Source organism: Entelurus aequoreus, linkage group LG15 (genome assembly GCF_033978785.1).
Source record: "Entelurus aequoreus isolate RoL-2023_Sb linkage group LG15, RoL_Eaeq_v1.1, whole genome shotgun sequence".
Taxonomy (NCBI): Eukaryota; Metazoa; Chordata; class Actinopteri; order Syngnathiformes; family Syngnathidae; genus Entelurus; species Entelurus aequoreus.
In genome coordinates, this window is record NC_084745.1 from 29,958,296 (window position 1) to 29,983,040 (window position 24,745).

General features: G+C 38.3%; 1 protein-coding gene across 5 annotated transcripts in view; it reads right to left on the reverse strand.

Moving 5' to 3' along the window:
* Nucleotides 1-20,794, reverse strand: part of tpk1 (thiamin pyrophosphokinase 1) — a 146,818-nt gene extending 126,024 nt beyond the window's left edge. For 3 of the 5 annotated variants that reach the window (XM_062021188.1, XM_062021193.1, XM_062021192.1), the window contains exons 1-2: nucleotides 20,746-20,794; nucleotides 19,905-19,988 (exon numbers count right to left, since the gene is read on the reverse strand). In XM_062021188.1, the coding sequence (XP_061877172.1) occupies nucleotides 19,905-19,947 (43 nt within the window). In that variant the 5' untranslated portion in view covers nucleotides 19,948-19,988; nucleotides 20,746-20,794. Of the gene's footprint in view, nucleotides 1-19,904; nucleotides 19,989-20,191; nucleotides 20,250-20,745 lie in introns of those variants that run through there. The other 2 variants (XM_062021189.1, XM_062021191.1) reach the window with 2 other exon arrangements.
* Nucleotides 20,795-24,745: the final 3,951 nt, after the last annotated feature.

Genomic DNA, 24,745 nt, shown 5'->3' on the forward strand with positions numbered 1-24,745 from the left:
TTGTTTTGTTTGTCTTAAAATCAGCACGTTTATTAAAAAATGTTGGTACTAGTTTTTATTTAAATTTTAGTCATTTATTTTGGTGCTACAAAAGGATTTTTCATTTTATTTTGTATGTCATGACAGTTTGGATAAGTTTGGATTTTCGTTTGAATTCAGATCCTTAAACATAAAATTAATCCTTCTGTTAATTATAAGTATACCATACCACCACCAAATGAGTTTAATGCTACATTTTTCAAAAAATAATAATTCATGAAATAGAAAGGAGCGATTTGGAACTTACAATATGTTACCATTAGCAGTTTACAGAATATTAGATGTTTTTAAAGCCTCTTAATTTTTCTAAATTATTATTTATCTTGAATAAAAATTGCTTGTCTGTCAGAGGAATGTGTTTGCTGTTCAGGCTCAGATGTGTTGATGTTGTTATAGAATATACAATCAATGATTGGTAACATTAGCTGACAACACACAAAGCTAATGCACGCGCACATGTTACGTACAGGTGTCGTTACGTCATTACATGCTGAAAGTCATAAGAAGGCCGGATATTTTGCTTAAAGGAGACCTCTTATGCAAAACTGACTTTCCTTACCTATTGGTACCTGTTTTTGTGCATTTAGGATCTGCATAAGTCCCGAAAATTTGAAATGGAGGCATGGTAGAGATATTTATAAAACAATCTTGCCTTCCTTTATAATTCCTCCAAACAAGCCGCTTAAAATTTTCCCCATTGTGATGTTTTTCCCATTTGTGACATCAGCCGACATCTCCATAGTAGTCAAGGAGGCCGATAACTGATAGTTGGAGCCGATATTCATTTGCAATAAAAGTTAGCTAAACATAAATAGGATATGTCGGTAAACAGCTTGACAAGGCTTTAAGTTGTTTTTTTAACATTTTTTTCTGCTAATGTTGTGCTTAATTTAGTACAAAAAAACATTAGGGGATTTCACCAACATCTTTATTATGTGTGCCTAAGAGAAGTATATACATTTGCATTTCAAAATATTTGGAAATGGTAAAAATATGGAATTTCTGTACATCACAATAACTCGCCATCTACTCAATTTTATACAATTCTATAGCAGATTGTGAATGTCATACTTTGTAAGGTTTCCTTGTGAGCAACCCTGAAATATTGTGAACATTTAAATAAAAATAAATCTGTGCTTCGTCACATAGCTTATAGTTGAGACATTTTTCAAGCTGGCTGATATTTCGTCCTTCATGTTACAGAAAGTATGGGAATGTGAGAGCTGCTGCCTGCTCTTATTTACTTTTACAACAAGTATCCTATTTGTCAATTTAGACACAGTTAAGATTTTTGGCAGAGATATATTTTCTGTTGTTCTTATGTTCATCTATCCATCCATCTTCTACCGCTCTGTTGAATCATGGATTTATTAAACACGCCGCGCTCCTTTAATGAGCCCACGCGCCGAGTGTTGCAGACAAAGACTGTCATGCAACTCCATCGCTGCAGTAGCGACAAACAGAAGGAAGATGTCAGAAAACAAAAACAAAATCTGGAATTCCCGGCAAGTTCATGTCAGCATAGGAGCTGTACTGTAGACTATCAGCACTGCATTAAAAAGAGAGAGAGGGGGGACGTGGCCGCATGAGCAGCAGCTAAGCAGACCGGGAAAGACTTCTCACAAGAACTCAAATAAATGCCCTGTCAGATATCATATTTGGTGAGAATTATCGACAAAGAGAGTAATTTGAATTCTTAAATGAACTAGTTGGCGCTTGATCAAGGGTTATTACTAAATATACTTAAATAATATATATATATATTTTTTTTAAGTACAACTTGTATCTGATGATATCGTTATGTTGTCGTAAAAAAAAAAAAAAAAGATTGATATTCGTCAAAATTCCAAATATCTGCGCTGATAATCGGTCCATCCCTAGTGGAGACCCACGGAAATTTCCAGGGACCCCCTCAAATCACTAACTGTCGTTCCCGGGGACTCACTCCTTTGGAAACCTATAGACATCACCACAATATCAAACATTTAAATGTGTCTAAACATACTTTTACGAACAATTAAAACTGTCAAAAACTAACAAAACAGATATTGAAAATCCAGTATTGTGGGATGTAGTTCTTAATGTGTTTAAAAATTGCAGCACAGTAATGTGAATAACCCTGCCAGGCTAAAAGCAAGACAGTGGAATACGATGACCTTGGTAACACACCAGCTGCGGCGACATGACAACACAGCCCTTTAAAAGCAGCACAAGCAACAACAAAAAACATGTCAACCTGTCGTCTCCCCATCTAAGAACCTCCATGCTTCATTGTCAAAGTATCTGTCCTGGGATGAATCGTTTCACAAATCTATTTCGCCTCCTCCCTCAACCTCCCATCCATCTTGTCTGGACTTGTTATTTTTTCCCCTCCTTCCTCCTCTTGCTCCGCTGCTAATGCAGATCCCCAGACTGCTTCTTTTCCAATTGCCATTTTTCTATCTGCAGGGGAGGAGAAAAAATATAGGAAACGCTGCATCCTTTGACAAAGTAAAAACTAGAGCTGCCCGAATAGCCTTAATGGGCGGAAGATTACAGCAGCACCTCTCTCCCAACACTCCTTGACGCTATTCCATTTATCGTCCACTCTGCCTTTATGAATCATTTTTCATGCATTTTTAATGTGTAACAAAAAGTGCAAGCTTTAAAAACAATCACTGAGGTGGGGTGGCTGGAGCCTATCCCAGCTGCAATCGGGCGGAAGGCAGATACACACCATGGATAGAAATGGAAAAGTGATTTATGTGGCTAGGTGGTACGATATACGATATAAATTATATCAATTTGGACCACGATGGAGCTTTTACCCTGGTAATGCATTTCGATGACGCATTTTAGCTGTGTACATTTGACAACGACAAGCAAACAAAACCATTGTAGCGTCCTCGCTAGCGGCTAATGTCCGTCCATAGTGCAGCTTCTAAATCACTGATAAACAAACATGCTACACTAAATGTTGTAGGAGGATACAAAAAAATAGCTAACCACTAAGCTGGAGCTCTTGTATGTAAGCACAGGTGGGAAGCTTGCCAACAAACTGAAAGTGTATTTATTATTATTGCATGTGTAGTTTTAATTTAGTTTTATTATACAAACATACTTAAATCACAGTAGTAGTTTATCAATATAAAGGTTATAAGAAATGATAATTTGCTTTTAAAAGTGAATAACAAGGAAGTCAACCAGCGTCATGGAGTTATTTGAACGTTCCGCTGTCATATTCCTGCTACATTATGAATGCAAGAAGAGTCTGGGAAGAAAATAAAGCAACATCGAGGAAAAGAGATGAATATTAAATTGTGGAGTTTGAGCAGTGCATTTTACATTGCCTGAAAAAGTTTATAAGGAGAAAACTGTCCTCTGGGTTTCGGGACTGTATTGCTGCGTCAGCCTTGATGTTGTTCACTATACTGGAAGGTCATTTCCAAATAAGAAGAGTTTTTGACCCTTTGGAGAAAAGGGAAGAGAAATGACACAAACAGAAGGAGGTGAAGAGGAGAAAGGAGGAGGAGTGGATTTTGTCAGCTTCGTCTCTTAATTGGCAAGTGGTCCGTCGAGAACAAAAAAAAAACACAAACTCAACCAGCCGTGACTTTTCAGATAACCTCTCATGCACGCACACACACAAGGAGGAGCTCAGCCTTTTCTTGCACTCTCTTTACAAAGAAATGTCACCTTGGGATTCTTTTGAAAAGTGCTTGACAGCATAAATACCACACATGCACAACCTCATAAATTCCAGAAATATGCCATTTATGACTAAATTTTAGGGTTTTAAAATTCTAACGCTGCACACAGGGGATTTTAACATGCATCCAGGGGCTTCGTTTATATTTTCTGCCAAGAGTTGCAAGACGCTTTTCCTGTGAGAGATTTAGCTAAGAAAGCAACAACAGTGTGTTCTAAACATATCTAATTAGAGCAGGAATGTCTCAATATAGAGAACCGTTGGGAAAGCAAAAGTTTAATGCGTCACACATCTTTATCAGGCGGGATACCACGCAACAAACTTAGTGCGACTTCATGTTGATGGCATGGTTTAATCTGCTATCTGCTGAGGGATTATTTGTATACGAAGTGAATCAACACTTAGATTTATAGATCCTACTAAGCATATCTAATATTTGAGAATAACATTTGTTTTAGTAAAGGCTGCAGAGATTTCTAAACTGATGGGAACAATCAATGGATGAATCGACTATTATGTCTATCCCTTATGCCTTTATAGCAAAGATATTCAACTAAAATGTTTTTGGGGCTACAATTCTAGAAAGTTAAGCATCAGGGGGCCGGACTTTTCACTTCACTATTATTCTTATTTTGTATATTCTGAAGAAGCAGCGTCCTGTGCAGTAGACATTTGATTTTGTTCTATTTATTTTGTCAGCGTTACTGGAAGGCTCTGTTTTTTTTACCTTCTTCAAAAAAAAAAGAAGCCAGTTAAAGATAATCTCTATGACGGAACTCTAGTGTTTTCAAGAATCAGCTGTAAAAATGTGAGCCTCTAACAAGTTTTCTATTTGTATATATACATATCTATATATATATATATATATATATATATATATATATATATATATATATATATATATATATATATATATATATATATATATATATATATATATATATATATATATATATATATATATCTAAACCGTATTTTCCGCACTATAAGGCACACCTAAAAACCTCAAATTTTCTCAAAAGCTGACAGTGCGCCTTATAATCCGGTGCGCCTTATATATGGACCAATATTGAGGCCTAACAAACCTAAACTTCATTTTCATAAAGTTTAGGTCTCGCAACTACGGTAAGCAGCCGCCAACTTAATTTTCCCCCGTAGAAGAAGAAGTTCTTCTTCTATGGTAAAGCAGCCGCCCCCGTAGAAGAAGAAGAAGCGCGCGGTGCATGCTGGGATATATGACGTTTAATTTCCATTTGTGTGTTTATGTAAAGACCCCAAAATGGCTCCTATTAAGAGACACGCTTACGACGCAGAGTTTAAACTCAAGGCGATCAGTCACGCAGTAGAACACGGATGACAGAAGGCGAACACACGTTCACCAAGACAGGGAGACAGCACCGGACGACATACGCCACTTTCTGCCAGTGGATCGCAAATGCCTGGGCTGATATTCAGTCTCAACTGTGGTCCGAGCTTTCAGGAAGGCAGGAATTGTCACTGAACTGCTAGACAACAGCAGCGACACTGACTCGATTAATGACGACTTCGACGAGACGGAGCCGAGCATTTTGGATGCCGTATTCGCCCAACTGTTTAATTCGGACACTGAAGAAGAAGAATTCGAGGGATTCGTGGATGAGGAATAACTTCATAAAGTGAGCTTTACATGTTTATTTTGTGTGTTGTGTTGTGTGACATTAACGTTTGAGCAACGTTGAGTTATTGATAAATTGTAATTGCTCTGCACTATTTTGAGTGTTACTATATTGTGATTGCACTAACGTTTTATTTACCGTAACACGAGTAAATCAGCTGTTTATTCATTTTGGGAGTGAACAGAGTTGTCAGAACTCTGGTTTGTAATCTATTAATAAAGTTTGACTGACCTATCTGACTGTTTTGTTGACATTCCCTTTAGCGCAGCTCCATCTAATGGATGCATAGGTGCTCCTTCTAATTCGGTGCGCCTTATATATGAACAAAGTTTTGAAATATGCCATTCATTGAAGGTGCGCCTTATAATCCGGTGAGCCTTATAGTGCGGAAAATACGGTATATATATATATATAGATTGATATATATATATATATATATATATATATATATATATATATATATATATATATATATATATACAGTATATCTATATATATATATCTACAGTATATATATATATATATATATATATATATATATATGCATATATATGCATACATACACATATTAAGATTAACATTAAAGTACCAATGATTGTCACACACACACTAGATGTGGTGAAATTTGTCCTCTGCATTTGTCCCATCCCCTTGGGGAGCAGTGGGCAGCAGCGGCGCCGCGCCCGGGAATCATTTTGGTGATTTAACCCCCAACTCCAACCCTTTGTTGCTGAGTGCCAAGCAGGGAGGTTATGGGTCCCATTTTTATAGTCTTTGGTATGACTCGGCTGGGATTTGAACTCCAACCTACCGATCTCAGGGCGGACACTCTAACCATATATATATATATATATATATATATATATATATATATATATATATATATATATATATATATATATATATATATATATATATATATATATATGTGTGTGTGTGTGTATATATATATATATGTGTGTATATATGTTTATATATATATATTATATGTGTATATATATATATATATTATGGTATATGTATGTATATATATATATTATATGTTTTATATATGTTATATATATATGTTGTATATTATTATATGTTATTATATATATAGTATATGAGTATATATATATATAGATATGATATATTAGTATATAATATATATTATATATATATATAGTATATATATATATAGTATTATATATATATGTATATATATATATAGTATATATATGTATATATATATATATGATATAGTATATATATGTATATATAGTTTATATGTAGTATATACTATATATATATATATATATAAGTAGTATATATATTATATATATATACTATAATATATATACATGTATATATATATATATATAGTCATATATATATATGTATATGTATATATGTATATATATAGTATATAGTATATATATGTATATATATATATATAGTATATATATATATATAGTATATATATATATAGTATATATATATGTGTATGTGTATATATATATATATATATATATATATATATAGTATGTGTATATATAATATATATATATATATATATATATATATATGATATATATATATATATATATATATATATATATATATATATGTATATGTATATATATATATATATATATATATATATATATATATATATATATATATATATATATATATATATATATATATATATATATATATATATATATATATAAGTATACATATATACATATACATACACACACACTGTGCTAAAGGGAATGTCAACACATTCATTTCAAAACCAAACCCGACCCAGCAACATTCAGAATACCAATAAACAGAGCAATTGAGAGCAATTGAGGACACACAAACATGACACGGAACAATCTAAAAGTAGTGAGACAAAAATGAATATTATCAACAACAGTATCAAAATTAGTAACAATTTCAGTATAGCAGTGATTAAAAATTCCTCTTTGATATAATCATTACAAACATTAATAAAAATAAAAAATAAAAAAAATGAACAAAAGTGTCACAGTGGCTTACACTTGCATCGCATCTCATAAACTTGACAACACATTGTGTCCAATATTTTCACAATGATATAATAAGTCATATTTTGGTTAATTTAATAGTTAAAACAAATTTAAATAATGGATCCCATATTCCAATATATGATTCATTATTATCTAAACTAGATGCAGTTTTTTTCTACTGATATCATCTCCATAGCTTGTGTGTACCAGTCAGTATGAGTTGGACTATCAACATCTATCCATTTTTTTAATATTACCCTTTTTGTTATTATGCATATTGAAAGAAATGCATTTTTACTCTTTGATGACACATTACTAAGTTGATGGAGATCCCCAAAAATACAAGTTTGCAGTGTCATTGGGATATTTATATTAAGGACTGTGATTGCTTCTTTTGTTATTTTCAACCATAACTCTTTTATTCTCTGACATTCCCACAACAAATGAACAAGAGTTGCCTCGGCTGCCTGACACTTCATACATAACTTGCTATCTACTACACCAATTTTAAACAGCTGAGAAGATTTAAAATACAATCTATTCAATATCTTGAATTGAGTCAGTTCATCTTTAGGATTTTATCAACTGATTGCAATAATGTAAATTTGTTTTAACTATTAAATGAACCAAAAATATGACTTATTTTATCTTTGTGAAAATATTGGACACAGTGTGTTGTCAAGCTTATGAGATGCGATGCGAGTATAAGCCACTGTGACACTATTGTTCTTTTTTTAATTTTTTTATTATAAATGTCTAAAGATAATGTCAATGAGGGATTTTTAATCACTGCTATGTTGAAATTGTAACTAATATTGATACTGTTGTTGATAATATTCATTTTTGTTTCACTACTTTTGGTTTGTTCTGTGTCGTGTTTGTGTCTCCTCTCAATTGCTCTGTTTATTGCAGTTCTGAGTGTTGCTGGGTCGGGTTTGGTTTTGGAATTGGATTGCATTGTTATGGTATTGCTGTGTATTGTTTTGTTGGATTGAATAATTAAAAAAAATAAATACATTTAAAAAAAAAATAATAATAATGAATTTTTTTTTTTAAATAAAATTAAAAAATCGATTTTTTAAAAATGAGAATCGATTCTGAATCGCACAACATGAGAATCGCGATTCGAATTCGAATCAATTTTTTACTACACCCCTAATATATATATATATATATATATATATATATATATATATATATATATATATATATATATATATATATATATATATATATATATATATATATATATATATATATATATATATATATATATGTGTGTGTGTGTATGTGTATTGTGGATAATGCATATGTTTAAGAGTTATTTCTTTATTCATAATCATGTTTGAATCAGCTCATATTTTTCCATGTATACTCTGTATACCAGTTTCTCTTTGTCTTCAGATTGCCTGTTTAGACAGGGTCGTAAACCATCAGGAATGTGAACACAACCCCGAAGTCTCTCTTCTTATCAGTGTTGAGAGGAGGAGGGGGGGGGGGGGGGGGGGGGGGGGGCTTTCTTTGTGTGAAAAGAGTTGCTTTTTCCTTTGGAATGCCAGATCAACTTGGGCTGCGCATTCGTATGTGTTGTTCGAGGCTGGTCTCTATTCTCAAATATTTGACAATAAATTACAAAATACCTATTCTGTGCTTGGTGGTACCTTTGAGTCAGTTTATATGTCATCTAAGGAACTTGGGACTGACCAGCGTTTTACATCCCACTTGGAGGAACATCTGGTCAAACGCAACAATTTGGGGGCTTCGTCCGAGATGACACGCTGACAATTGGACCTTCTCTTGCAATCTTCTGGACAGACTCACATGGCCAAAACATAATTCAAGGTAAGCAGAACCTTTCTTTTTAGATACAATCTGCATTATGAGTCTGTCCTGAGGTCTGTAAGTCAAACACAGAATTGTACCCCAGACACAGAGTGGTGATTTTGATTGATTGATTGCATTTTGATAGATTGGTTGCATTTTGCCGTAGCCACCATTGCAAAAAAGTTGTGAATACCACTCATGTCATTGTGTCAAGATTACCGTGACGGGCTGCTTCACTGACGAGTAAGCAAATAGTAACGGGTTAGAGTTAGAGGCTCTAGCTGCGTATTGTACAATAAATTGCACGGGTTAGAGTTAGAGGCTCTAGCTGCGTATTGTACAATAAATTGCACGGGTTAGAGTTAGAGGCTCTAGCTGCGTATTGTACGATAAATTGCACGGGTTAGAGTTAGAGGCTCTAGCTGCGTATTGTACGATAAATTGCACGGGTTAGAGTTAGAGGCTCTAGCTGCGTATTGTACGATAAATTGCACGGGTTAGAGTTAGAGGCTCTAGCTGCGTATTGTACGATAAATTGCACGGGTTAGAGTTAGAGGCTCTAGCTGCGTATTGTACGATAAATTGCACGGGTTAGAGTTAGAGGCTCTAGCTGCGTATTGTATGATAAAAGTACGGGGTTAAAGGCCGCCGTATGGTTCAGGGGTTTGAGGCCCCTGAAAAAAAAAAAATGGACACAATGGCCAAGGAGTGTGACAGACAGGAATGTGATGGCGGCTGGGGACAATGTGATTAGTCATTACTTTGTAATGATCAATTGAATGGACGGTTGTCGAAAAGAGAACGTTCCTTGAAAGGGTTAAGAGGGAGTTTACAATACTCGAAAAGTTGTGAACTCAAACGTCTGGTAAAATAAAAAAGTAACTGGAAGTTTTATGGTAAAGTGAAACGCAGAGAGAGAGTGCTTACGTGTGCGTGTGCGTAGGGCAGTAGGCACTTGCTTGTGTGTGCGTGAGTGCTTACACGTGCATGTGTGTGTGTGTGAGCTGGATGCGCGTGATCGTGTGTGTGTGTGTGTGTGCGCTGGTGAAAATGGAACAGGCAGGTCAAGAGAAAAAAGAGCAGGGTTGGTGCTCAAGAATTTAAGAGTTTGGCGTATGATAAAAGTAAACGGGGATTACGTGGAAAAACGAAATGCAGCAAAAGAACAGATGATTAATGAGACAAATATGACAGATGGATTGATTGGTCTTTTGCCTGCCGCGCATGCGTAAGACAATTCAAACGACCCGCCCAGACTTTGACTAAGCCACCGCCCTATGACGTAAAGCCGGAGGCGTCTTTATACCCACTTTTGACAGTCACAGGAGGAGCCCTGGTGGTCGAAACAGAAACAAAGCTCTCTGGTTCACCCCCTACTCCTGTGACAAATGAGGGCGGTGCTCACACAGCCTCTCTAAGATTGAACCCTCCTCCAAAACTAACGCTGTCTCCTGAGTGTAAATCACCTCTGGTGCCAAAGCCCCAAAATAACAGCTACCTAGCGGAAAACCTCCCGAATATGCCTAATCTTACTAGACAGCAGATAATGCATGAGTCAACGCAAAACTCCTCACTTTACACGCCAGACCATTTTGTTGCCATAAACAAATGCCCTCCCCCAGTAGATGACAGCCTCTCACGTGCACATCAGACATTCTTGAGCAACACACAACAGAGCCAGACTTTGTGGTCTCCTGTAACTGTTAATGGCTCAATGGAAGGCTACATTGACCAACACCCACATGAACCACATGCATACAACATACGCTCAAAAAAGCTGGAGGGACACGCATATCCACTTTTTCCTGATAAAAGCGGCAGATTTCAATATAAGCCTTTTGCTGTGGCAGACATGCAAGCCATTGTTGACAAACTTCCACCTGTGTCTGAAGGTGGGAGTCTTTGGCTCAACACATTAGACACGCTAACAGCAGGATACACTCTCTCCGTAGCAGACTTTAGAAGCATTTTGTATCGTTGTGTTTCCACACAAGATGGCAAAAATACAGAACAACAAACAGGATTAAAGGCTGAATCTTCGACCTCACCGATAACACCATACATTACAAACATAGCTACTGCTATGCGCAGTCTCTTTCCTCAAGATGAGGATGATAAGGCTAATGACAGAGCAGCAAGGAAGCAACTCCTTAATTTACAGATCGCTGAAGATAAAAGGTCAAAAGAACTAATTAGTAAAAAATCAGCTAGGGTATATTCAGCACTGGGTGACCTTGCTTCTGAGTTCCAACAGGTGGAGGAAAGAATCCTCAACAGACGTGCGTCCAGACGGTTGGACTCGGGTGGTGGACAACACTGTGCTTCAAAGCCAGTCCGGGGTGGAAACTGTTTCGGCTGTGACCAGCCTGGTCACTGGAGTCGTGACTGTCCGAACATTTCCGAACAGGAAAGGTTCCGTAGTGCCAACAAACGAACACAAAAGCGTGGCAAAGGACGCCCACCGCAGGAGCCCCAGCAGGAGATACAGACTGGCCCCCTGCTGGACATGAGTTTCAACGGACAATGTTATCAGTTTGTGATTGACACTGGCGCCACCCATTCGATTCTGAATGCAGAGGTACCAAAGAAACTGTGTGCTTCCTCTTTAAAGGTCGAAGGCTTCGCTGGGGTCACAAGAAGGTTACCTGTCACCAAACCACTTCCGGTTCAGATTGCGGGACACACACTAAAGCACCCCTTCGTGATTGACCTGCACACGCCCTGCCAGATTGGTACTGACCTCCTTTACAGACTGTACCCTGACATTCAATATCGCACAGAAGGAACCTTCCTGGTGTTACCTGACGGCTCAACCACCCAGCTGCGACACCACTACCAAGGCTCTTCCATGAGCTCATACCACAGCCTGAAACAACAGGAATGGCTGACATCCAGCTGCTCTAACAGTGAAAACCCTGACTGACTGAGATGCTTCCGTGTGTTCTGCCACCCAACTCGCCATTTGTTATGATTATTTATATATGTTGGAACTCAAGGTGTGGCTGCTCATGTTGACCTATCTTTGCAACAGCTAGCATGGTATAAGATGGACACAATAGTGTCCCACATTGTTCCCTTGCTGTCTGTCTCGCCTACAAAACCAAAGAACTTAGGTGCAATGATAAGACACGGCGTAGCTGCCAAACATTACACCGACACCCAAATACCACATTTTCAATTGTTTAGGTTTAGCACATAGTTGTGTTAAACACATAACTATGGGCTGCACTTTAGACACCTGTAGGCTACGAGGAGCTAGCAGCTACACAACAGCTGAGCTAAAACGACACATTACACATTTAAGCATATCAAATAATTATAGTTGCTCATTACATACACAAAGTTGCCATGGCAGAAGTCTGATAGAAAGTATTCAGTAACAAACGTGTCCGCATCATTCGACTTTCTACAACATGAGCTTGACTTAATCAATTATTGGGGCCACCAGGTGTGGTAAAATTTCAAAATACTATTGATAAAGCATCCGCCATACAGGTAGTATTTTTCTAGTATTTGTGACACTATAAAATATAAGCATATTTAGTGGAGTTTGAGTTATTTGTGATATTGCTAAGGGGTCCCCTACCCTAACAACACCCCCCAGTGGACCACAGAGGCTAAAGAGACTATCATTGACCTCAAACATGACTTGTCCTCCGCTACTTGACTATTAGCTGACCTTTTTCTTAGATGTTTCGGAAAGTGATAGTATGACTAACACAGTCCTTTTTCAGAAACAGAAGGGGGTGAGTGAGGGTGGATACAGACTCCTTGGAACAAAATCGACAACAATCCGACTCTGACACATTCCATAGTTTAAACATTTTTCCCGTGGGTAAGAAGTTATAACTACATTTTAATTTGAAAATAACAATTTTACACATCGATATTAGTTAAGTAGATCAAATTTAGAATAGGGAGGAGGTGAGGGTGAACCATGTATAGTCTTTGATTTCACTGATATGATCAATACGGTACAAGGGAAAAGGTACGTACTGACTTGTGTTGACAATCACAGTGGTTGGCCGGAAGCAACAACAACCTCAAAAGAGGATGCAATATCAGTAATTAAATGACTTGTGAATGACCTAGTATCCCGACATGGTTTCCCCAAAAAGATTAGGTCAGACAACGGCAACCATTTAAAAAAAAAAAAAAAAACTCACTTAGCCTTGGTCGAAAAGGCTTTCGGACTAGAACACAGGTTTGGGCTACCATCCTGAGTCCCAAGGTAAGGTTGAAAGGATGGACCAGAACATTAAAAACTAATTGGCTAAAATCTGTGCACAGACCAAATTTAATTGGATTGACATGTTGCAATTAGCGTTAATGTTCATTCGAAGGTCCGTGAATAAAACTGTTTCACCGCTCTTTGAGTTTTTCACCCTATGAGCTGCATACAGGTCAGCCATTCACAGGACCAGCAGCCGCCATGGAAGGAGGACTCAGCGTAAAACCAAAATGGTATTTTACACAAAAAATTGCAGAATTTGTGTGCCAGTTCTTCTATACAGATACGAGGATGACAGCCCGCCACTCCAGATTCCCTTCCGCCCGCTGAGAGGGTCAAGATCTAGGTCATCAAACGCAAGTGGACGGAGCCCAGGTGGACTGGTCCCTTCAAGGTCGTGGAACGGACGTCCCACGCCCTTCGACTGGCTGGTGGAGGGGACACCTGGTACCACCTCTCCCTCTGCACTACAGCTGAAGAACCTGACAGATCACCAGGGGATATCATTGCTGACATCGCCACTACATCTGCCCCACTCGACCCCCCAGCAGCGCCTTTTGAGCCTGAGGCATTTGAAGAAGAACGGGAGCAGAAAACGACTCATTTTTAGTGTGTGTTACCAAGGTAACACACATAAGGGGTGATTGTGCTAGTAACCTCTCCCCCTCTAGGTCATAGAAGAGCGAGGCTTTAATTACACACACATAATCCTACAGCCCAGAAGACGACGCTGAGAGAGAGATTTTCTACCTATATTACTCTTTTTAACTTCTATATTGTATATCCTTATTTGAGACCAGCCTTTATACTCGAAGTTATCCAATTTCTCTTGCTTGTTTTCAGCATAACTACATGTGTCTTTACATTAAGTGAAAAGTTTGATGTTTATCCCCGTTCTGTTACCTAAATTACTCTGATATTGATAGACGAAAGGCAGGATGTTACACCCGGTAGTGTTCCCTGACGGACTGGTGCTTGGGCGTGTTCTACTGTTTTTGTGTCTCAGTTCATCCTTCCTGACGACAGTGACTGACAAGTGTCTAAGAACATACAGCGGACTTTAAATAGACTGGGTCAAAGGGGATAGCAAGACTTATTTTTTGACCTGTGCAGTGTGATTAATTACGGGGGACACAATAGCTATTACCGTGGTAATAACCTCTATATTTGTTACGACTCAACCCTGAACCATTGGTGTCGGATGCAGACAACATACTATGGTAAGTGGTGCCCATCGTCCCTTTTATGTTGTTTTGGGGGTTGACCTGACTGATACAGACTCTAAAGGAATTATTAAAATTAATGTCCTTGAGAGGGCGTTAACTACCTCTACACCCTCTGTAGCACCTAAAGTACCACCCCACCTTGGTGGTGTTTCAAAGGCTCTCACATCTGTGCGTGCTAATGACATCACCACCGAAGGCCTGGTAACTTTGACCTTAGGAGCGGGTACAGGTAAACCTGTGGCTCAGGTGGATGCCAAAACCTGGGTGACTGTGTTGCTTGTTCCGCTGGACGTCCTTTTCCCCCACACTTACCCCGCCCCTTTTAAGTTGACTGACATAAATGGCTCAAACTGTCTTATTTCCTTGTGCTCTGAACCCACGCCACCAGGGTGCGATTTGTTGGCTAGTGTGTACCCTCCTGTTGACAATTCCACCCGACTTCTTCCATTTGTGGCCCAAAAGCTGAATTACACGTGTTTTCAATTCAAAGGACCCTCTTCGTCCCCCAACAAATTGGGTGACATTAACCCTTCCTGGTGCACCACACTGATAGATGGCTCAAGGATAGGCCCTTGGGCACGAGCTGACTTATTCTGGTATTGTGGGGAGCACAGATTGTACATTAGAATCCCAACGTTATCCGTAGGGCTTTGTGCTATGGTTAGACTGGTGACCCCACTCACCCTAGTGGGTACCAAATTAACTCCCCTTGTAACTCCTGTCTCAGCGGCCTCTCTAACTTCTCGCCGACGCCGCCATGTTTTATCTCGAAGGAGTGTAAAGGGCTCCTTTGATCTGATGAGAAACCCTGATGGTGTTTACTTTGATGCAATTGGACAACCAAGAGGGGTCCCCTCACAACACAAATTGTGGTGTGAATCCTGTGCAGGTTTCGAGAACCTTCCTATCATTGGTGCTATTTTCCCTGTGACTGCTACTAAAAATGTAGAACGCATTAACTATGTTATATATATATATATATATAATCTGTTGAGACTGACCAACCTGACTCGTGACGCCGTTGAGGGACTTGCTGAACAACTTGCCCCGACCTCCCTCATGGCCATCCAGAACCGCATAGCCCTTGACCGCATCCTAGCCAAGGAAGAAGGTGTGTGTGCAATGTTTGGTGACCAATGTTGTACCTTCATTCCTAACAATGCTGCCCCCGATGGCTCGGTCCAGAGCGCCTTAGAAGGCCTCAGAGCCTAAGAACTTACTGAAGTTTCCGGTGTCTCTGACCCCTTTAAAGATTGGCTTCATAACACCTTTGGCAGGTGGTCTGACCTAATTAAGTCGGCCCTGGTCTCCATTGGAGTTTTCTTGGCCGTCATAACCTCATGCGGATGCTTTATTGCCCCTTGTGCTAGGTCTCTATGCACCCGCATCATTGTTAGAGCTGTCAAAGGTCAACCCCACCCTGGTTCTGGGCTTGCTATGTCACTGAAGGGGGTCAAGCATAGTGGTGACTTTCAGGGACTGTTAGTTTCCTTCCCTGACAATGAAGACATTGACGTTGACTCCCTCCTTCTCTCTCCCATGTAACTATGGTTTGATTGTTTATCGATAGCTTGCTCGAAAACCAAAACAGCACCTACTTTAATGTAGGGCGTGCTTTAGAGGTGTTGCTCTCGTAGGAGAGATCTTTTGGATAAGATCTGAAGGGGGATTGTGGATAATGCATATGTTTAAGAGTTATTTCTTTATTCATAATCATGTTTGAATCAGCTCATATTTTTCCATGTATACTCTGTATACCAGTTTCTCTTTGTCTTCAGATTGCCTGTTTAGACAGGGTCGTAAACCATCAGGAATGTGAACACAACCCCCAAGTCTCTCTTCTTATCAGTGTTGAGAGGAGGGGGGGGGGAGAGAGATGGGGGCTTTCTTTGTGTGAAAAGAGTTGCTTTTTCCTTTGGAATGCCAGATCAACTTGGGCTGCGCATTCGTATGTGTTGTTCGAGGCTGGTCTCTATTCTCAAATATTTGACAATAAATGACAAAATACCTATTCTGTGCTTGGTGGTACCTTTCAATCAATCAATCAATGTTTATTTATATAGCCCTAAATCACAAGTGTCTCAAAGGGCTGTACAAGCCACAACGACATCCTCGGTACAGATATAAACTTTGAGTCAGTTTATATGTCATCTAAGGAACTTGGGACTGACCAGCGTTTTACATCCCACTTGGAGGAACATCTGGTCAAACGCAACGGTATACATATACATATATGTATATATATATATATATATATATATATATATATATATATATATATATATATATATATATATATATATATATATATATATATATATATATATATATATATATATATATATATATATATATGTATATATATATATATATATATATATATATATATATATATATATATATATATATATATATGTATATGTATATATATATATATATATATATATATATATGCATATATGTATATGTATATATATATATATATATATATATATATATATATATATATGCATATATATACAAACCCCGTTTCCATATGAGTTGGGAAATTGTGTTAGATGTAAATATAAACGGAATACAATGATTTGCAAATCATTTTCAACCCATATTCAGTTGAATATGCTACAAAGACAACATATTTGAATTTCAAACTGATAAACATTTTTTTTTTTGCAAATAATCATTAAGTTTAGAATTTGATCCCAGCAACACGTGACAAAGAAGTTGGGAAAGGTGGCAATAAATACTGATATGTCAAAACAGCACTGTTTTAACATCCAACATGAAAAACAAACTTTTGGGTTAGAAATATTGTATAAACAATATAATAGAATGTAATTCTAACAACAAAAGTACTTATATGAAGTAATGTAATAATTATGTACAGCATTGACCATGGAGAGTGGAATTCTCTGGTATCTGCTTCCAGCTCCTTCTCCGTCAAACACACCAGCAGCAGCTTCTCCATATTTTCATGGATAAATGTCCACCATTCAGATATTTAACATTATTGGCTGGCGTTGGACTCAATTTTGCTTCATTGTGGTGCAGGCTAGCAGTGATGGACTAATTGCTTCGCCAAGTTGGCGACAAGCTCCATCATGTTTTGGATACATTTTTTTAATTCCATAAATAACATCCGTTTTTTCTTGCCAGCACTATCCTTCACACTCGATCTCATGCTATACGCTAATGCTAGCGAGTAAGACCAGTGTTTTGGGCGGATCTTATTGGGTTCACTGTGGCATTTGCTACACCAACTAATGGCAGGGATGCTTGTAAGCCAAAATGTTGCTTACAACTTAAAGCATGACAATTCGCAGAGAGACAGCTCTTGTATTAAAACGCTCTTAAGTTGAGGTAGCATTGTATTTATAAATGAATGTATAAGAAACACTACTAAGGCTGGGTGTCATTACTACAACCTCCGCCATTAGTCACATAAAACCTGTCCTGAAGCAACTCCATTGGCTCCCGATTAAATATCGCATCCACTACAAGATCATTCTCCTCACAATTAAGGCCACCAACAATCTTGCCCCTCTGTATCTAACCGATCTCCTTCATATCAAGACACCCTCCTGTTCTCTCAGGTCTTCTTCCTCCATCCAGGTCATCCTCCCACCTACACGCCTGGTTACCGTGGGGTCAAGAGCGTTTAGTCCAGGGGTGTCCAAAGTGCGGCCCGGGGGCCATTTGCGGCCCGCAGCTAATTGTTTACCGGCCCGCCACACATTCTGGAAATACTATTGTAAAAATAAAAAAGAACATTAAAAAAAGTGGAATGAGGTGAAAAACGAGAAAAAGTTGCAATGTTGACACAAAAGCTGCCATGCAGGCTGTTTTTTTTTCTTTTGTCTTTCTTCATTTTTTTTTTTTTGCCATTGCTCAAAAAAAAAAAAAAAAGACAAAAAATCCATGTTATAATAAATTCTTTTCAGGGCTCCAATTACTTCAAACATTTCATTTTGAAATGTTTTATGTGGTAAATATTGCATATATTGTGTAGTAACCATGTAAAAACATCAAAGTTTTCTTTGACAAAAGTGCATAAAACAAACAAAAGCAATAAATCGACAGATATATCTGAAGTTGATCTCGTAACTTAAGTGTTGAAAGTAAAAGAACAACCTAATAAAAATGTATCACTTCATGAGTGGGGCACCTTTTGGATCCCAAATATATTTAGTGATTTTTTTATTTATCTTTTCACTGTGATTACTCAAAAATATGAAATAATTAAAATCAATGGTGTCCTGCATTATTGATCTTTTAGGGCTCTAATTACTAAATACTGCATATTTCAATTTTACTATAAAAAAACTAAGTTGTTTTTGACAGAAAAGCCATAAAACATTTGTATTACTTTATATCAACTTGAGGTTGATATAGAGATTTACTGTAAGCGCTAAATAATTTAAAAAAAATAAATAATCTGACTTATTTTGAACATTTTAATGACTGAGACCCTTTATGGTCCCCGGGACCCCTAAAGGTAAAAAAAATAAAAAATGCATATATTTTGTTATGGTTTGAAAATGAAAAATATCAAAATGGCCCCCACATGCTTTAATTTTTCCGTGTGCGGCCCTCATTGGAAAAAGTTTGGACACCCCTGGTTTAGTCACTCAGCCCCCCACCTCTGGAACTCTCTGCTCCTGGACATTTGACACTCCGCTTACATTGCCACCTTCAAATTTTGCTTGAAAACATATATTTTTAAACTAGCTTACTCATGTTAATCAGTAGCCTCCATGTCACTTCTCATTTGCACTGTATTTATTATGTATATATATTTGTGTTTGTTTATTTTCATTGTTTGTCACATGACTGATTGATATTTTATTTGTTGTAATGTGACCTCGAGTGCTGAGAAAGGCGCCCATAAATAAAATTAATAATAATTATTATTATTATTATTATGATACTGGAGGATAATGGCATTGTAACACAATAACAAACATCCTATTACAAAAATAGCAATTATTTGTGTTTGGAGTTGCACTTCCCCTCAGGACAACACATGCCAGCCCGACTGGGAGAAAGACAAGTGTCACAGCGGTGTGAGTAAGTAAGTGTTTTGATCAGTTGCTCACATCACACACATGCCAATTTGTGCTGGATTTGCTGTGGATGCAGTGCACAAAGGCAGTATGTGTTGATTCAATTGTGTGCAGGTGTTTCCATTGATGAGAGGATGGAGGTTTGAAAGGCAGTCAGTACCTGAAGGCAGCAGGCAGTCCAAAGGAGACAACTCTTCATTCATGGTCACTGGAGGCTGGTTTTAATGAAGCAACTCACCAGGAACTGGGGAGAGAAGATGTTTTTCGTTGTTTTTTTCATATCAACAAATGGTAAACAGTAATTTTTAAATGCCTGTTATTTGAATTGCAAATACATCAAGTGAAAGCAACATAACACACTCTAAATCATCCAGCAACAAGATGCAACAAATAATCTACCCAACCTTACAACCATTATATACTCACAAATAGTCAAAATACACTCACATTTTCGGAGGAGAGCGTGTGTCCCCAATGCTTTCACTCTTAAGTAGTTTTCCATTTTCTTAAGACATTCAACAGCAGCATGTTAATTATTAAAACAAAAATAAATAATTAATCAGATCAGTTACTTATCTCCCACACTGAAGTGCTCTAAACGCCCATAAAATAAAATATTATCAACCTACAGCCTGTTGTATGTTGATGACAGCAACTTCCAGAAGGAAACTAATTGAATATGAATTTTAACAAAAAAAAATATATACTTTATTTTTTCTCGTGGATCCAACACTTGTGGACAGGCAATACTAATTGTTATTTTAACTGTTTGGTTTAACCAGACGAATTGTTTTTATGTAAACCTAAAATGTGGACTCTGCTGAACACTAAGTAAAGGCGGCGTTTATGAATGTAGACGGACGGCGCGTCGCCACGTTACTGAACAATAATAACCCCCTTTCCGTTCCAAATTCAACCACAGCTGAGTAAGATATGTGATCATGAATTAAAAAAACCTGAGTTAAAATGCAAATATAATTAATAAATGCCAAAAAACTCACAGAAAACAGCGACTTCCGCTATTGAGGACGTAAACAGTCAACGAGTCGCAGCAGCAAGGAGGATTCAGCAGAGAGAGACAGTGGGGAAATCATGCTATGGGGACATCTAGAGGCCGGTAAAGGAAGTACTTTATTTGTGTCTATAGCTGAAAGACAGTTAGTCCGTCTTCTAAGTATAATTATTTGATTATAACTATTTTCAATAAATAATAATTGACAAAACAAACTAATTCATCGAATGTGAGGCGACACAATAAACATCAGACTCTATAGTAAGACCCAAACTTCAAGAAGCCCTCCTAAACACAATTATGCCAACTGATTGATTGATTGAGACTTTTATTAGTAGGTTGCACAGTGAAGTACATATTCCGTACAATTGACCACTAAATGGTAACACCCGAATAAGTTTTTCAACTTGTTTAAGTCGGGGTCCACTTAAATTGATCCATGATACAGATATATACTATCATATATACTATCATCATAATACAGTCATCACACAAGATAATCACATTGAATTATTTACATTATTTACAATCAGGGGTGTGGAGGGGAGGTAGGATATCGACAGCAAGTAGTGGACATAGAGAGAGAGAGAGAGAGAGAGAGAGAGAGAGAAGGCATAAGAAAAAGTATCTGCATTTGATTGTTTACATTTGATTATTAGCAATCAGGGGAGGGTATTAGTTTAGGGTTGTAGCTGCCTGGAGGTGAACTTTTATTGCGGTTTTGAAGGAGGATAGAGATGCCCTTTCTTTTATACCTGTTGGGAGCGCATTCCACATTGATGTGGCATAGAAAGAGAATGAGTTAAGACCTTTGTTAGTTCGGAATCTGGGTTTAACGTGGTTAGCGGAGCTCCCCCTGGTGTTGTGGTTATGGTGGTCATTTACGTTAAGGAAGTAGTTTGACATGTACTTCGGTATCAGGGAGGTGTAGTGGATTTTATAGACTAGGCTCAGTGCAAGTTGTTAACTCTGTCCTCCACCTTGAGCCAGCCCACTTTAGAGAAGTGGGTAGGAGTGAGGTGGGATCTGGGGTGGAGGTCTAGAAGTAACCTGACTAGCTTGTTCTGAGATGTTTGTAGTTTAGATTTGAGGGTTTTGGAGGTGCTAGGGTACCAGGAGGTGCATGTGTAATCGAAAAAGGGTTGAACGAGAGTTCCCGCCAGAATCCTCAAGGTGCTTTTGTTGACCAGAGAGGAGATTCTGTAGAGAAATCTCGCTCGTTGGTTAACCTTGGTTGCCATTTTATCACAGGAAAGGTTAGCCTCTAGAATGGAACCTAGGTAGGTGACCTCATCTTTCCTGGTGATAACAATGTCACCGACTTTTATGGTGAAGTCATTGACTTTCTTAAGGTTGATGTGGGACCCAAACAGGATGGATTCTGTTTTACCCAAGTGTATGGATAGCTTGTTGTCAGCAAGCCAGGTGCAAGTTCTACAGAGCTCAGCACTGAGGATTTTCTCCACCTGTGACTTGTCCTTGCCGGATACCAGCAGGGCAGAGTCATCCGCAAACAAAAACAATTCACAGTCGTATGCCGATGACATGTCGTTTATGTATATTAGGAACAGTAAATGTCCCAATATACTGCCTTGGGGGACTCCACAGCTCACCGAGAGGGGGGGACACACACACACACACACGGTGCCGTTCACCGCTACCACCTGCTCCCTCCTCTCCAAGTAAGATTGCATCCAGCTCCATGAGGTTTTGTTAAATCCGATTGCTCTGAGCTTATCCAGCAGTATAGCGTGGTTAACTGTGTCAAAGGCCTTCTGAAGGTCCAGCATGACCATGCCGCAGTCTTTGCCCACGTCCACCTCATGTTTGATGTGGTCGGTCAGATAGAGAAGGCATGTGTCAGTGGAGTGGTTAGTTCTGAAGCCGGATTGGAATTTCTACATGAGTTTATTAGTGGCAAGGTAACTATCGACCTGTTCATAAACTATTTTCTCCATTACTTTCGAAATGGAACTGAGAATAGAAACAGGTCGGTAGTTGCCAGGTTCCAATTTGCTTCCTTTTTTAAAGAGGGGAGTTACTCTTGCTATCTTAAAATCTTTTGGTACTTGGCCTTGTGTAATTGATAGGTTTATTATGTGCCTGATGATCGGGGCAATGATGGAGGCAGAGTCCCTGAGGAATCTGGAGGGAATATTATCAAGGCCGGTGGCCTTGTTAGGGTGGGACGCGCTCAATTTTTTAAACACCTCATCAGCTGTGACCATTTCTAATTTGAAACCATCGTTGGATACTCCTAGCTTTCTGTAGAGTGGTGGGACAGCTTGTTGACAAGAGTTGTGGCTATGCTGGTGAAAAAGATGTTAAGTCTGCTAGCTACCTCCATTTTGTCTGTAATGAGGGAGTCACCCTCCTTGATGCTGATGTTGGTGAGTCTTGTTTTAAGTTTCTGGCTGCAACCAGGAAGCTGGTTGTTGAGAATTTTCCAGAGCTCACGTGGCTTATTTGTGTTTTCCTCTATTTTGTCGTTAATGTAATTTTTTTTTAAGGATTTAGTCAGGTTGGTTGACTTATTTCTTAATTTATTGCATTGCTTTTTTGAAAGGAGTAATTTGAGGTTGATATTATTGGGTTGTTTATCTACTTCTGTTTTACATTTTTGGTATTCAGAGTATTTTCTGTCTCTGTCTTTTATGGCAGCTAATAGGTCCGGATTCATCCATGGTTCCGAGCGGGCTTTGATCCTGACTGTTTTCACGGGAGCCATGTCATTTAGTATCTTTAGGAACGCCGTTTTGAAGCGATCCCAAGCAACATCGACCAGGTTGCTCGCGAGCACAGGGGACCAGTCCCACTCATCTAATTTTAAATTTAAATTGTCATTGGAGTATTTTTTGAGGGATCTGGATTGGGCTGTTATGTGGCCGTTGGCTTTGGGATTAGCTATTTTGTGGGTCCAGAAGGTTAGATAGTGATCGCTAAGACCAGAGATCATGACCCCACTATTTTTTATTTTAGGCCGGTCTGAAGTGAGAATGAGATCTATGGTTGATTGGGTGGAATCACACACCCTTGTAGGTAGCGCTATTAGCTGGGAAAGACCGTGCAGATTACAAAACTTGCTGAAGGATCTGAAGACAGGCACATCTTTGCATTGAATATCTGTGTTCAGATCCCCAGTTATAATTTTCTCCACGTTGTCTGTCCCTGCCAACTACCATGCACATGTCTGTACACACACACACACACACACACACACACACACACACACACACACACACACACACACACACACACACACACACACACACACACACACACACACACACACACACACACACACACACACACACGCATTGAGGGGATATGCCTCAGATATGTTGCGATAGAAGGCGTGTCAAGTGTGGAAGCAAATCACTCTCAAGGTGAATCCACAGTGGAGGCTCATTAAAACAAACTCTCCCTCATCAATCAACACTTGTCGAGGCTTCCTGACTTGGGGAGATAAAATACACACACACACACACACACACACACACACACACACACACACACACACACACACACACACACACACACACACACACACACACACACACACACACACACACACACACACACACACACACACACACACACACACACACACACAAGCTACAGTATGTGAAGAAGATGCATGGATTCATTCATCCTTTGTTATGAATAGATATACAAATAACATTTAGTTTGAGTGGATTTGTCATTGGAGAGATGTCTTTTTCTCCTCCCTAGCATTTTTTGTCCATTATGTATTAATTTCTATTTTGTGTATTTTTTCCTCACATTTTTTCTTGCCTTCTTTACTTTCATTTTATATTCAAAGAAAAAAAACAACAATTTGCTTCAGTTCTTCCTCCTCCTATCAAAATGTTCACTTGTTGCCAGGCAGAATATGTTGGGCACAAGCTAGGAGCGAGGGTTGCGCCACACCAAAAGCAGAGAAATGATAGGGAGAAACGGCAAGAACACAGTGTATTGTATACACACAC